General features: G+C 43.2%; 2 protein-coding genes across 2 annotated transcripts; one reads left to right on the top strand and one right to left on the bottom strand.

Annotated features, from left to right (window-relative positions):
* The first annotated feature begins 221 nt into the window (after nt 1–221).
* Nucleotides 222–10,176, top strand: SARC_02825 (TK protein kinase). The gene is made up of 15 exons (XM_014303397.1): nt 222–431; nt 1,245–1,493; nt 1,777–1,929; nt 2,397–2,738; nt 2,873–4,018; nt 4,282–4,551; nt 4,975–5,105; nt 5,610–6,031; nt 6,382–6,614; nt 7,095–7,338; nt 7,482–7,742; nt 8,192–8,538; nt 8,658–8,878; nt 9,100–9,236; nt 9,600–10,176. The coding sequence occupies exons 1-15, from the start codon at nt 258–260 to the stop codon at nt 9,677–9,679; spliced, it is 4,410 nt and encodes a 1,469-aa protein (XP_014158872.1). The 5' UTR covers nt 222–257; the 3' UTR covers nt 9,680–10,176.
* A 1,986-nt stretch (nt 10,177–12,162) lies between these two features.
* Nucleotides 12,163–13,411, bottom strand: SARC_02824 (hypothetical protein; the record flags this gene model as incomplete). The annotated part of the gene is made up of 2 exons (XM_014303396.1): nt 12,163–12,564; nt 13,181–13,411. The coding sequence occupies 2 exons, from the start codon at nt 13,409–13,411 to the stop codon at nt 12,163–12,165; spliced, it is 633 nt and encodes a 210-aa protein (XP_014158871.1).
* Nucleotides 13,412–13,851: the final 440 nt, after the last annotated feature.

Below are 13,851 nucleotides of genomic sequence, written 5' to 3'. Positions count from 1 at the left end.
AGTAACTATAACCTGTATTCACCTCATCAAAGGGACGCAAGTGCACACGTTATTGCATAACTCAGAAAATCGAATTTGCTATCATCATGACAAGGGCTCGCTTACAGGCTTCTACCTTGGCTCTGGTACTAGGCTTGTGCTCCACATTTGTGCTGGCTCAAACTACCTCTACAGCCGATATTTGCACTGCCAATAAAGCCAATACGGCATGTGTTGTATACGCAAACAATGCATGCCATGAGACAATTGAAGATGCGATGGCTACATTTGCAGCCGATGCACCTATTGAAATGACATTGGTGCAGTCCATATCATTGGCAAACACGATAAAAAATAGCGCCACACAACTTGTCTTTGACATAAACGCGTGTGCCGATGTGGTTGTGTCGTGCAATCCGGAACTGGCGGGCATGGAGGCTTTCGATTTAAGGGTAAGTCTTCTTCACATTTCATTGTCAAGTTACTTCATACTCGGTTGGTTTATTCGGTATGTGTACACAGATGATGTGGTGTACATATAAACTTAGTTTGAAGCGCAAGTGCAACTTGGGACAGTGAACTCGCGGACGTGCACCGCAATGACCATTGCCAAATATATCTCCCACAACACATCGGCTGTTCGACTTAATAAATGCATATGGACATCTAACTACATGTGTATTCGCCATAATTTCGAATCTAATTGTCAAGTGCACAGTGCTTCAGGCTGTTGAGTAAATCTTATGCGTGTTGAGTTTTGCACGAAGTGCAGTGTATTCAAATTGGCAGAGCACTTCAATTATGTAAGCCAAATTGTGTTCACATATGCATAAAGTGGGGTTTAGTATCATCACACCAAGTATGCCCCAAGTATGACCCTCGATTTCAAATCAGGTTTGCTCCACTTCATTGCTAAGGGTACGGCCTTTGTAAAGGGTATTCTATGCACATATCAGTACAGTCAAAGATCACCCTCTACAACAAAAGCTATCGTTCATGAAGGGATTATTTGGTGACATTGCAGTTTTTCACTTCCTCAGTAGTTGCGTACAATACGTTTTGCCATGTTACATTCCCAGGAATTGCATATCGCACTCTGGTTCCGTTTTGGAGTATATGCACATGACACTCTGTACCCGGGCTGTATTATCACTTACAGACAATTGTCCACAGCGGCTATATAAATTGTAGGAATTTAGTTTCGGTGAGGCTTCTTTTTGTTGCAACATAGACATTCAAGTCGTGCCATTTGCTGTTATTCACAGGGTCCAGATCCGGATACCAGCCCAAATATCAACTCGGTTAAGTTTGAGGGGTTCACAGTAGATTCGTGTACCGGCCGGGGGATAGAAATACATGCCACAACTTCGACTGTAAACGATATGACAGTTACCAATTGCGGAAGTACATCGGCCGAACAGTCTGGTGCCGGTATCTCGATAGATGGCGCTTCTACCTACGTTTCAAATAGTCGCTTCATCAACAATACTCTGAACTACAACGTCGCCACTGCGGTATGTGAGTTCGAGTTTTATAATTTTTCCAATGATCATTAACTTGCCTACTAGGGCCGAGCCCTGTGCCTAAAATTCAAGCCTCGACAAATTACCGCAGTGTTGTCCAAATTGTAACCAATCTCTTGATTGTGTCGGGTTACAAAGTTATATAGTATATTTGCTCAATACAATTAGCTATAGTGGTGTACAAATTGTTTACGGATCTTTACTCGATTTCACACATACTCTCCATGCTCGATGTCACACATACTCACCACATCATGCATGCTCATTATTAAAGTTCGGCGGTGGCTTATACATGGGATCTATGGAAAACGCCACAGTTACTGGATGTTACTTTGAAAACAATGAGGCTTCTTCTGGCGGTGCCCTATGCGGTGACTCAACCTACCTAGTTGAGAACTCAACTTTTGTAAACAATAGATGCTTCAAGGTGTGTGGGACGTCAATTTTCAATACATTTTATTCGCAAATCACAATCACCAAAATGATGCAGCACGCTTTGTTGCGTCGTTTGTTGTGTGCTACATTGCATTGTTCGGTAGCAATCGCTGACATTACAAATATGAAGAAACGTTATTAGCGAATGCGATTCGCTTGCTTGTCGGAGTTCCATCTTCTCCTGAACAACATCTCTTGTCTATGTAAAGTGCAGCTCGTACTGCAGAAACGTAGCGTATCAGTGTGGTAGTGTGATGCGGAAGTGTGAAGATATGGTCACATGTTATTTATATATTCTTCCGCACGTTGGTCTTCTTGGCCCCTGTTTGGAACACTTTTGAGCATCAATTAAGAATGATTTTATTCTCATGTCATACTGTTCTCAATATATTAAGGTCCCATTGTATTCATTCACGTTTTCTCACTCACCCTGTCACATTGTTGAACATTTTGTTTCAGAACGGATGTGCCCTTCTTGCACAAGTTAGGTTAGAGGTTGTTAACTCGACGCTTGATGGCAACTCACAAGTTGACGCTCCAGGTGTCTCTCTCGGGGCCGGAATTTTCAGCCGTGGTGATCTGACGATACGTGATTCGGTTATGACTAATCACTTTGGTGGCGTTGGAGGCTGCTTTTTCATCAACGACGATACGTCCGTCGGAAGGTTTTACAATACAGTATTTGACAGTAACATGGCAGTCGAGTTGGCCGGCGTGGGTAATTCTAATGGAGCGCTTGAGTTCTACAACTGTACCATGACCAATAACTTCTGTGATTTCTCGTCCGCTGTGTACTCTCAGGTATGTGTATTTGTCTGCATTGTGATTGTTATGTGTTGTACCATCTTTTACAGCGAAGGATGCGGTATGCGCATTGGTGTAGGTGGTCGTCTGCGTTTCTATGCCCCTGACACTAGTTTAACTCTTCTCTGCAGGCTGACGTGTCTCTTGAGGACTGTACTGTGAGTGACAATACCGGAATCATCATGGGTGCTGTGACGGCCGATCTGGGTGTACTGACTGTCGACAGATGTCTGTTCGAGAACAACATAGCCTCTGAGGCAGCCGCTTTGAATACCTACAACTCAGGCATGTTCATAAGAAACTCTACATTCCGAAACAATAAAGCTCTAGTTGATTGGTGGGAGTGGGAGGATTTACTCAAGGATCCCTCTGGCCTTCAACCCGGAAAGTCGGGCGTATTCTCATCCGTAGGCAAAGCTGAGATTGAAAACTGTCTGTTTGAAAACAACGAGGCAGAGTTCGATGGTGGGGTCGCCAGAGCCAATACTGTGGTAATGACAAATGTCACGGCGCGTAATAACAGGGCCGGTCAATCAGGGGGTGTCATCATGACGTTTGAGAAGGGCGAGGTCATTACTGTACGTGATTCGTTTATCGTTGATAACTCTGCCACAACTGGGGGTGCGTTCTACTCGGCTTTTTCAAATGTTGTCATTGAGAATTCACAGGTGGTTGGGAACTCTGCCGTGCTCGAGGGTGGGGCTGTGTGGGCATCTCAATCGGCCACGGTCACTAACAGCACCTTCAGTTGTAACCAGGCCAAGACTGGGGCGGCTGTGACGGTCAAGGGTGTGGTGGTTGAGGTGGTTCCTGAGGACTATCAGCTCACGTTCATGAACAATGCGGGTAAGACGTGCACTGCCTTGTTTGTAGGAGATGGACTCATATGCATTGAGAATATCGCCAACACGTGTGAGTGCGAGTGGGCGCAGCAGCACATCGAGGACTCGTGTGGCGCAAATGGGGTGTGTCAAAGCACCGACTCGGGTGCCATCTCCTGTGACTGTGGTGAGGGTGAGTTCTATAACGGAGAGATGTGCCTGGAGTGCAGTACATGTGGGCTGGCTGCGAGCGATGCTACTAACGGCACGTGTACGGCGACAAGGGATACGCTATGCGTCTGTGACAGTGGGTTCACGGGGCCCACCTGTGATACGCCTTGCCAGTTGCCCGCAAACTGCACAGAGGGGGATGCTAGCACCTGTGAGTTCGATAAGACTAATTTTGGATACAAGGCTATCTGCACCACGTGTGACGAAGGATTCTTCTTGAACGAGGTAAGTCGGCCGGGCTCTGGCTCTTCAGTTTCCTGTACACAATAAATCCACATTACTCTAAACTGATACTCTTCAAAAGGAGCTGCATCCCATCGTCCGGAGACACAAATTCGCTCTCTGCAAGGCGGGGTGGCGTGTTTTACTCAATGTTTTGTCACACTGTAGTACGGCTATATTCTCTGCCTATGCTGGTCCATCTTCATTAAATCTTCGCATGTCCTGCGTTCGTTTGTTGATATCTCATCATATGCATACGCTTGCAGGACCAGAGCTGTATTAGGTGCGCCACGTGTGGTGATGAAGGAGTACCCGCAGAAGGCGGCGAGTGCTCTGTCACCACCAACACTGTGTGTACCTGTCCTTTGGGAAAAACTGGGCTGGATTGCCTAGAAGAGTGTATAATCCCCGTGGGTTGTACGTCCGTGCTCACAGCTACTGCATCGAAATGCCAGTTCTCAATCGACAACTTTTCCCAAGGCATTGAATGTCTGAACTGTGCCAAGGACTACTATTTGGACGCTGACATCAAGCAGGTATGATGTCTATGCTCTTATGACACTTGTTTTGTGGCCTAAAATTAGGACATCCTGCCCGTGCACCAGGGTCGAAATTTGATAGACGTGGAGGCCTTATACAGCACTGTTTATTTAAATATGCATTATGTACGAATGCGAAACTGTTGGTTACTACACAGATGGAAGCATATCGGATTTGTTTGCCATAAATGGACAAGAAACTATTGAATGCACAGGTCAATGAATATCGGGGTTATATGTATTGTTTATACTTGTACTGTCCCGTGCTGCAATACAGGTTGTGGTACATTAGATATAAGCACCAGATTTCATCTCACTATCTCTTGAATGCTTTGAAGCGTGTCTCGGAGATGTCGTCTGTGTATGAACCTGTTTATGGTCAACATGATCATTCAATTTCAATTTCTACCTACTTTACAGTGTGTACCCATTACAGTATGTGACGAAGAGAGCTATATTTCCAAGGCTTCTACCGAGAACAGTGATCGCGAGTGTACACCCTATACGGTGTGTGCCGCGGACGAGTACGAGTCTGTTGAACCAAAAGCACGGTAAGTTCTTCATGATTTCTTTATATGTTATATAATATTTTTCGTACATTATATATACATATAGGTACAGGTTTAGAGATATCTATACAGATACATATATGTAGTGGTATAGATACAGGTGTATACAGTGCTATAGATGTATATACAGATATACAGCGATATATATATATATTTATATATATATTGCATACATTTATGCAAGCATGTTTATATGCTTATATACTTAAAAAATATACATGCATATATACTTACAAATTCACAAACATATATATATAAGTGTGTGTGTGTATATATGTATGTATTGTATGTACATATATACGTATATATATATATATTATTTGTGTGTGTGTATGTACGTATTATATATATATATATATATAAAATAGCTCATATTTGTAGTTATATGTATACGAAATTGGCATGCAAGATTTAATCCTAGTTTTGTGTGCATTTTACGAAGTGAAGGATTCTCATCAATATTCACGTCCGATATTTCTTCTGCAGCGAGGATCGTGTGTGTACGAGCTGCTCGTCTACCGAGTTCTGCACAACAGTTACGTCCCAATGCTCGGCCACTTCTGATGCGGTGTGTTCGTCCTGTCAGTCGGGAAAAATTGGACAGGCATGCCAGGGCAATTCCGTAGTGCTAACCGTAGACGCCGACGCTGATACTTGGAGTGACGAAGACGGCGAACAGCTTGCCATAGATACGGCATTGAGTCTTGGCGTACCCATAGGGGATGTGGTGTATCTGGGCTTTACACCCGGCAGTGTGAATGCGGAGATGCAGTTCACGGATGCGGCGAGTGCCAGCTTGGACAATACACTAGCGAATGGAGGGCAACTGCCAGTCGACGTCACTAGCGTGCAGCAGGCCGATGGCGAGCCAGTGGCAGTGGGATCTGAGGGCAGCTCCTTGTCAACAGGTATGTACTGATTTCAATGATGTAGGACTAGTGGGGTACTGTCTTGTTGCTCAACGGGTTCTAGAGGGTAGTTTGCATTCTTTGGTTTGGCTTGTACACCATTTTTCGAAAGTTCCTGCTCATCCGCTGCAGCCCACTGATCCAAGTGTATAGCTATTTCGACTCATACCCTGAAACAGAATTCAAATTCATCGTAAGATTAGGAATCAATCGCCATGACATCCTCATGTAGTGGCTATGTTATGATAGTTTTAGCAGCGTAATAGCTATACGCATGTCTTATGGTTCGTCCTCAACTTTCTGTATCCACATTAGAGGTCTAAAAAAATGCTTTTATCATCATACTACAGGCTTAATCGTAGCCATTGTGCTTGTCTCATTGTTCGCACTTGCGGCCGTATGCGCGGCCGTCTATTTCGTCTGGAGTCGTTCTCGCATCATTGAGCAACAAAGACAGAAGACGGTGGATGAGATTGTCACCGATATCCGCAAGCAGTATAAATGGCTCGATCACAACGACCCAACCGCTCAGACTAAATTGGACAGTGTTGGACGTGAGGCTGGATGGCTACCTCGCAATCAGGTGTGTGGAGTGTATATTTGCGACACAGATTGTAGTATTTCATTTGTAGTTGTATCCAACATGCTTAAACTCTGTACTGCTGTAGCAATTGTAGCTAATCGAATTGCCACATGTCGGTGGCGGTGGCGGTGATGTTTTTGTCCGATTTTGGTTTCCATTGCAACGTCCAGTTACCAGGGTATATATGGTTATGAATGAAGGCGTAATCATTTTGTAGATTAGCCTTTTGTTCTGCCTCGTCCATATTCGTTGATTGTGCGTATGAAAGACCAAAAACGTATTTTGTATATAAACCGATGTGAAGTATTGATACTCAAAGGGATCGACAATTCGATAATCCAGAGTAACTCATTGTGAATAACAGCAGCTTTTATTTTCACGCAAGCAAATGTCCTGCTAAACGGTGTACATACACCTACTAGTATGTTGCTCAACAGAGTCAATATACATACCATGGCTAACTCTACGGACGCTCCGCAGTTCGCTCTACTGGATGTTCTCGGCAAGGGAGCCTTCGGACAAGTGTGCCGAGGCGTGGTCTTTGTCGAAGGCACCGCCGTTGTGTGTGCCATCAAACAGTTGCTGCAGAATGGCGATGAGGCTGAGTTCCAGAAGGCGTCAGACGATTTCCTCAGAGAGGCTCAGCTGCTCAAAGGCCTGGACCATCGCAATGTCGTGCGAATGATTGGTGTCAGTATGGACGAGGAAATGGAGGGAATGGACGGTACGTTTGTTTGTTGGTTTAGAGCCAATCGGGAGTTTCGAATATCTTGCTCGTTTCAGGCAGTCTACTATTTTGTATCTAATTTGTATAGTTATTACTGCCCTGTTAACATTTGCTTCACTTCGTATACAATGCATCCACAGAAGCACCGTCCATTTACATGCTCCTAGAGTATATGGATCTGGGTGATCTGAAGGGCTACATGCAGAAGAGGGGTGAGAATATTGATATCGGCGAACGCCTGTGGTTCACGCGAGAAGTTTCAGCAGGATTTGCTTACCTGGCTACCATTCCTGTTGTGCATCGTGATATCGCTGCTCGTAATGTGCTGCTCAGAACTAACCCTCACGAAGGAGGGTATCCTTACGCAAAGATTTCCGATATGGGTCTGGCTCGTCTTACTGGTATGTTTTTATGCGGCGGGAACTAGATGCATATGTGCGTATACCAACTTTTGTATATACACATATATTGCATACGTTTACATGAATACATGCGTATACAAACCTATGTATATCTACTTATATTGCACATGTTTACGATAAAATGTGTGTATATTCTCGTATATCCTGTGTTTCTGAATACCTGTATGTTCTATATCTTTACATTTATATAGACATGTGTGTGTGTATGAGCATGTATAAAATACATGAGTAAGTATATATATTGTCTGTGCTATATATACTATATACGTGTACACACACATTTATATATATATCTATATGTACATATGTATTTTTATATTATATATATTGAAAAAGAGCTATCGTTTTTGTTTGGTATTGTTGTGACGTCATATAAATAAGTACGGTGATACTTATACGTGCCTACTTGATTCACATGTTTTCAACAGCGGGAAGTCAGCAGAACTACGTCAAGCAGAGTGAAGGAGGTATTTTACCTGTGCGGTGGATGGCACCCGAGACACTGTCTGCAAACGGAGTGTACACAGAGGCCTCCGATGTATGGGGGTTTGCTGTATGTGTGTGGGAAGTCTTCGCGGACGGTGCTATTCCGTATGACTTCTGTGATAATGCAGAGTTTATAGCTATCCAGAGGCACGCATCCCTGCGACTCAACAAACCAGACACATGTCCAGATCATGCCTATGATACCATGCTTAGGTGTTGGCAAACACAGTCAGAGGATCGTCCGAAGTTCAGCGAATTGGCCGAGATTTTCGATCGTCTTTTCTTCGAGGTAAGTTCCGAGTACTAAGAACTAAATTTAACGATGTATCGTGATGGGAGATGCCTGTGTACTGTACTCTACTGTATTCATTTTTACTTAACTTCTCGTTTTTAAATTCTTGCTCATAGCAATGTCCGAACTATAAAGACGTCGAAGAATTCGATGAGAATTCGGAAGATGGTTCACATATGGATGAGGTCAGCGAGTTCAATCATAAATCAACGAAAGACAAGGAGAAATTACCTGCCGCATCATCTGCCTATTCGGAACTTACCGCCCCTAACGCACTAGACGTGACTATCGATATTAACGAACGCAACAACTACGATAGTGTTGAACCTTCAAAGGGGTGAGTTTGATCAAATTTTTACCCCCTTTTTTTTTTGTGGATATGACATTTTTAGCACAACGGTAGTGCTGGCCAGGGGGATTGAACGACTCACTAGGCTCATCTGTCAGCTAAAATCAAATGAAACAACTCTCATCAGTAGTGAACAGTTCGTGGGCTATAATATTGCACGCACGGTTGCTGAAAATCTTAAACCTGGCATATACGTTTCTCAATAACAGTAATAGCAATGCCCAGGATGCCGCAGATAGAAGTAATTATGATACCCTTGACAGTTCTCCGGCGAGTGGCAAAGCTGCCAAAAAAACCCTTAAGGTGACGGCCCATGATCTTTACGTAGAGGTTCAACAAGCGTCAGGTGGGTTTAGCAAGATAACCTATAGGTTTACTGGCGAGTGCACAACATTGCGTGCTTGCTGTGGTGCGAAATCAGGTGTAGATGCTAATTTCTGTTATTCGATTTATATTTCTATCTCAGGAACAATTTTTTTTTTCTGAGCCAGATGCTACATTTCTATTCCTGAACCAGATGCTACTTTCATATAATCACTATCTCTAAACAACCATTGCAAGCGTGGAAGTACGTTTTCGTATCGAACATTGATACATTGTATTTATATTGGTACAGTTAAATCCTCTGCAATCATCTGTAGTTTTTACTTCTCTTCTGTTGTTTGTTATCCTCATGCTTATAGTCTTGTCCCTGTTTCTATCCACACAGTTGAAAGTCCGGTCACGATCGATAGTGCCACCCCGATTGACAGCAGCGTGAATTTGGTGACTGGTGAACATACCGTCTAGTCATTTTATTATACTAATTATAATCTATAATTTACGCCGGATCAGAAGCCATAATTTAATAGATCTTTTGGTCATGTCGGATCCGAGGCCATAATTTAGAAGCTTTTCAAATGGTTCAGACTTTCATACAGGTTACAAAATCTTCACATTCACAGTAACATGTACGCATGCGCTGGCCTCAGACTGCACTGTATATCGTGCTTGTGCCTGAATAATTAGTACCCTAGCAGAGTATCGGCGGTTATGTTGAGAGTGGTATGCTAACAGCAAATTGGGTGGCGTGCAACACAGCTTCGTTTAATATACGAGATATCCTGCTGGAACCCAGCACAAATCAGGAAAAAACTGAATCTGCTGACTTCTTTACAGCAATATGTCAACGAGGTACAAATAATTTTGAACATCTAAAGATAGCTGCTGTCTTGTAAACAATAGTCGATTGTAGTAAAAGTCGACGGATACCAATAAAACGGGAATACTAATTGATCGAATTTACGACATTTCAAGTCTATTTTTCAGTATTTCATTGGCGGAATGATCCATATCATGAAAACGTTACAAGTATGAGGTTAGCACAATCTTACAATCGCAACTCGAATGGTTGGGAGTTGGTTGAAACCAACTCTAACCATTCAAATATAATTTTGTAATATTATACAAAAGTCGTCCCACAACCACTAATCACGCAATACTATATTTGTCAACCGTCCATGACCTTCTTTCGTCCACGAACCTTCAACAGTATTTTATTATATTACGTTTGTCAACCATCAATAGTAATATCAATAGTAATATTGTATTTATCAATCATCAACAATTACAATCAATGATTGCTTGCGATTAACAATAAAAATTAAATATACGTTCTAACTACTCTCGAAGAAAAACGGATGATTCGTGTATGTTCGTGTCGTGTGTGTGCGTGTGTGTTAAGCTATCTCAAGCCACCGATATTATATTTGCTAACCATCAATAATTGTCGTTCTTCTCTCAGTTTTCAAGTCTAGTCTCAACCACCAACAGAATATATTTGTTATTGTAATATGTGGTTGCAGTATCTTTCGTCCATCTCATACATACATATTTATATCTCTCTCATAGCCATATAAAATAATGACATCTCTCTAGAGAGAGAGTTTTCACTTTCAAGAGAGAGACTCACACTCTCTAGAGAGAGTGTCTCATCACTCTCAAGTCTCCAGTCTCAACTATCAAATTAATGAACTACAATACTCTGTTGAACTAGAAGAACTAATCTTTATTACTATTTCAGTTGTAAATATATAATAAAGTTATGATCTGAGAAAGAGAAAATATTGTTGGGTCGTATCCAAGACATTTAGTTGTCATGAAGTATAAAACCTAGTTTAGATAGTAAACCCCACTTTGTCGTGTAACCCCAATGAGTGAGCTCAATACCCGCCCTCAAGGCAAAGTGGGGTATTGAGTTGGATTCAATGATGGAATCGTCCAATTTATGGAGGAGCCCTTAAAACAGATGAGTGTCACAGTTTGTGATCTGCTAGACATGCGGCAGCCGCTCCAATCAGAGTCAGTATAGGCGACGAGAGCAGAACTGAAAGTTTGATTAGGAAGTTAGCGTTTGTATATGATCGAATAATCCATAGTAGTGTGTAGATAATGAAGGATACGTTCATGTGCAACCTTGTGTGCATCTGTGGGTTTAACTAAGCGTAACTGAGACGTCAAGACGGGTAAGATTTGCAGCGAAACTCAAGGCGCCGAAAAGTTGGCAGAAACCTTTTTTGTTGAAGTGATGGGTGAGGTAACCAGTGTGTCAGGGCTACAGTGTGACAGTGTGCCCGGTATGTATTTAGGCAGCGTATATTGGGAGTGGAAACGTATCGAGCAAAGAACAAGTGTAGGCATGCTGGTCGATAATTATTCCCTTTTCAAGTGAGGAATTCGGAGACCGACAAGGTGAGATGCGAGGCCGATAACTTATAATACTATAGTATTTGCCTAATGCCTTGAAGAGCCATTGCTCTTCGTCAGAATTGCGAGGCACTACAGGCACAATTTCATCCACATAGAGGACAACAATAGTGCGACGGGTGCGGTGGATTCAGATACTTCCTTCGGCATAAGAGCGGATAAAATTAAGGTCTTTCAAATTTGTGGCGATATCTATAATACACAGGCGATCAGCCTGCTTAAGCCCGTATAAGCCACGTTTAAGGTGGATAACATGGAATAGTTTGTAATATCCCAGATCAAGGCTGCTAGCGGAGGATACATATAGACCGACGTGTCAAGAAGAGAATATAATTACGCTGTATCGGCGTCAATGTGAAAGACGTCGAGGTTGTTGAAAGCGGCATTCGCGAGGAAAAGACGAAGTGTGCATGAGATAGCGGCTGGTGCGTAGGTTTGCCAAATTGAATCGCCCTGCTGTTGTTGATCGCCTGAGCAACGAGGCGAGCTTTGAAATTGGTCAGCAGCCATTTTCGTCGTGCTTAATGTTAGTCGTGTTCAATGTTAAAAACGTGTTTGGAGTGGATGATGCGAGCGTCATGAGGGACATCTGCAGTAGGAATGAGATCGGCAAGTTGGTTCCTGTCATCGACCGCGTGCTCTTTGTAAATTGCAGCTTCCCAATTAGGCCATTCTTTCTGTGCTTGAGCTTGTTTAACGCTCTCGGGCAGCTTAGGGTCCAGGGAATTGATAGCGTCCAGGAGTGATAATGTAGTCTTGTGTTTGAATGATGGAGCGACGGCGGGGTGCACATCATCAGCATCAGAACCATAAATGAAATTATCAGCAGGGGCGTCAGAAAGATGACACGTGGGGGCTAAAGTAGGAACTAGTGCACAAATACTGGGGTCAGAAGAATCAGGTGGTCCGGGAGGAAAAACTGGTTGTGCCTGGGATTGGCGAGGACGTCAACGGGATGCTTGAAGTGATTCATCAAGTAGAGTAAGTGTATTGGAGAGTTATTAGCGTTGGGGCAGGATGTATTGTATGGGGTGGTATTGGGCGACGGCGACGAGTTGTACTTTTAGGGGGTAATATAGCGCACGGTTAACCAAGCATGGCTTCAAGCTGGAGGAAAGATAGGCTGCGACGGGAATTAGACGGGGCGGGTGGTGGTAGAACACAAAGGTGAGCACGGTCAGCAAGTAGGGGAGTACTCAGAGGTTTAGCCTGTGAAATGCGACGTATATCGGAGAGAAGCGGTATGTTGCGGGATTCAACATAACCAGGTTGGAGGCGAGGTAGGGGCACGGCGGAGGGCATTGGTGGAATAATGCTCGTTGGTGGTGGTGTCAAGGAGACAATATTGATGTGATCGGTAGAATCACTGTGTATTGTGGGGGAAGTGAGAAAAATCGGTGGCAACAGTCATTTTGGAGCACCCGGGGGGGACTTCGGAAGGAGAGAGGTGGTCTGATCAGTACGAGGAGCGGGAGAAGGAAAGGTAGGGAAATGATGCAAGTCGATGGGAGGAGCTGAGGCCGGTTGCGGTGGTTGAGAATAGACGGAGGGGACAGCGGACGAAAGAACGGCCTTAGAAACGATGTTGGACGCTGGTGGGTGAGAGGCAACAGACGGGGAAGACGAGGTCGGGATGGAGATCGAGGCGGTCGGTGCATTGGATCGAGTGGCAACATCGGGGAAACATGGTGAGATGAATGGCACAGATTTGGTGCCTTTACTTAAGTCAGTTGCCCAATCGATAGGAATGGTATATGAGCCTGGGGTGGTGAGCATCGCTTTTCGTCGGCCGACCACTCAGGAAATTCTGGAGGAAATAATTGAATGTTGCGTGAGTAGAGCATTCGCTGAGATTTTTTTGTATTAACCAAGTGTCGGCGGTAAAATTTAGATAGTGACCGAGAAACACTCCAAGTCCAAAATGAACACCACTTTCTCTGAAGTATATATTTATATATATATATATATATATATATATATATATTTATATATATATATATATATATATATATATATATATATATATATATATATACATATATATATATATATATATATAAATAATTACATATAAAAACATGTAACGCATATAGGAGCGTAACTAATAAAAACGTACAGTATACAACAAAAGATGAACATGCCTTCAACCAAGATCACACAAAAACCCGGTGTAGTAACAAACGGACTGCATGCGTAATTACACAACACACTACGTA

This window comes from Sphaeroforma arctica, assembly GCF_001186125.1.
Source record: "Sphaeroforma arctica JP610 unplaced genomic scaffold supercont1.132, whole genome shotgun sequence".
Lineage (NCBI taxonomy): Eukaryota > Ichthyosporea > Ichthyophonida > Sphaeroforma > Sphaeroforma arctica.
The sequence above is the reverse complement of the archived record's forward strand: the minus strand, read 5'-3'. Positions and strand labels throughout refer to the sequence as shown.

Excerpts from the sequence above, each read along its gene's own strand:
- SARC_02825 (XM_014303397.1), top strand. The coding sequence starts at position 258 with ATGGCTACATTTGCAGCCGATGCACCTATTGAAATGACATTGGTGCAG. Across the intron at positions 1,930-2,396 it reads TAAACAATAGATGCTTCAAG|AACGGATGTGCCCTTCTTGC; the intron begins GTGTGTGGGACG and ends ATTTTGTTTCAG. Across the intron at positions 6,032-6,381 it reads GGGCAGCTCCTTGTCAACAG|GCTTAATCGTAGCCATTGTG; the intron begins GTATGTACTGAT and ends ATCATACTACAG.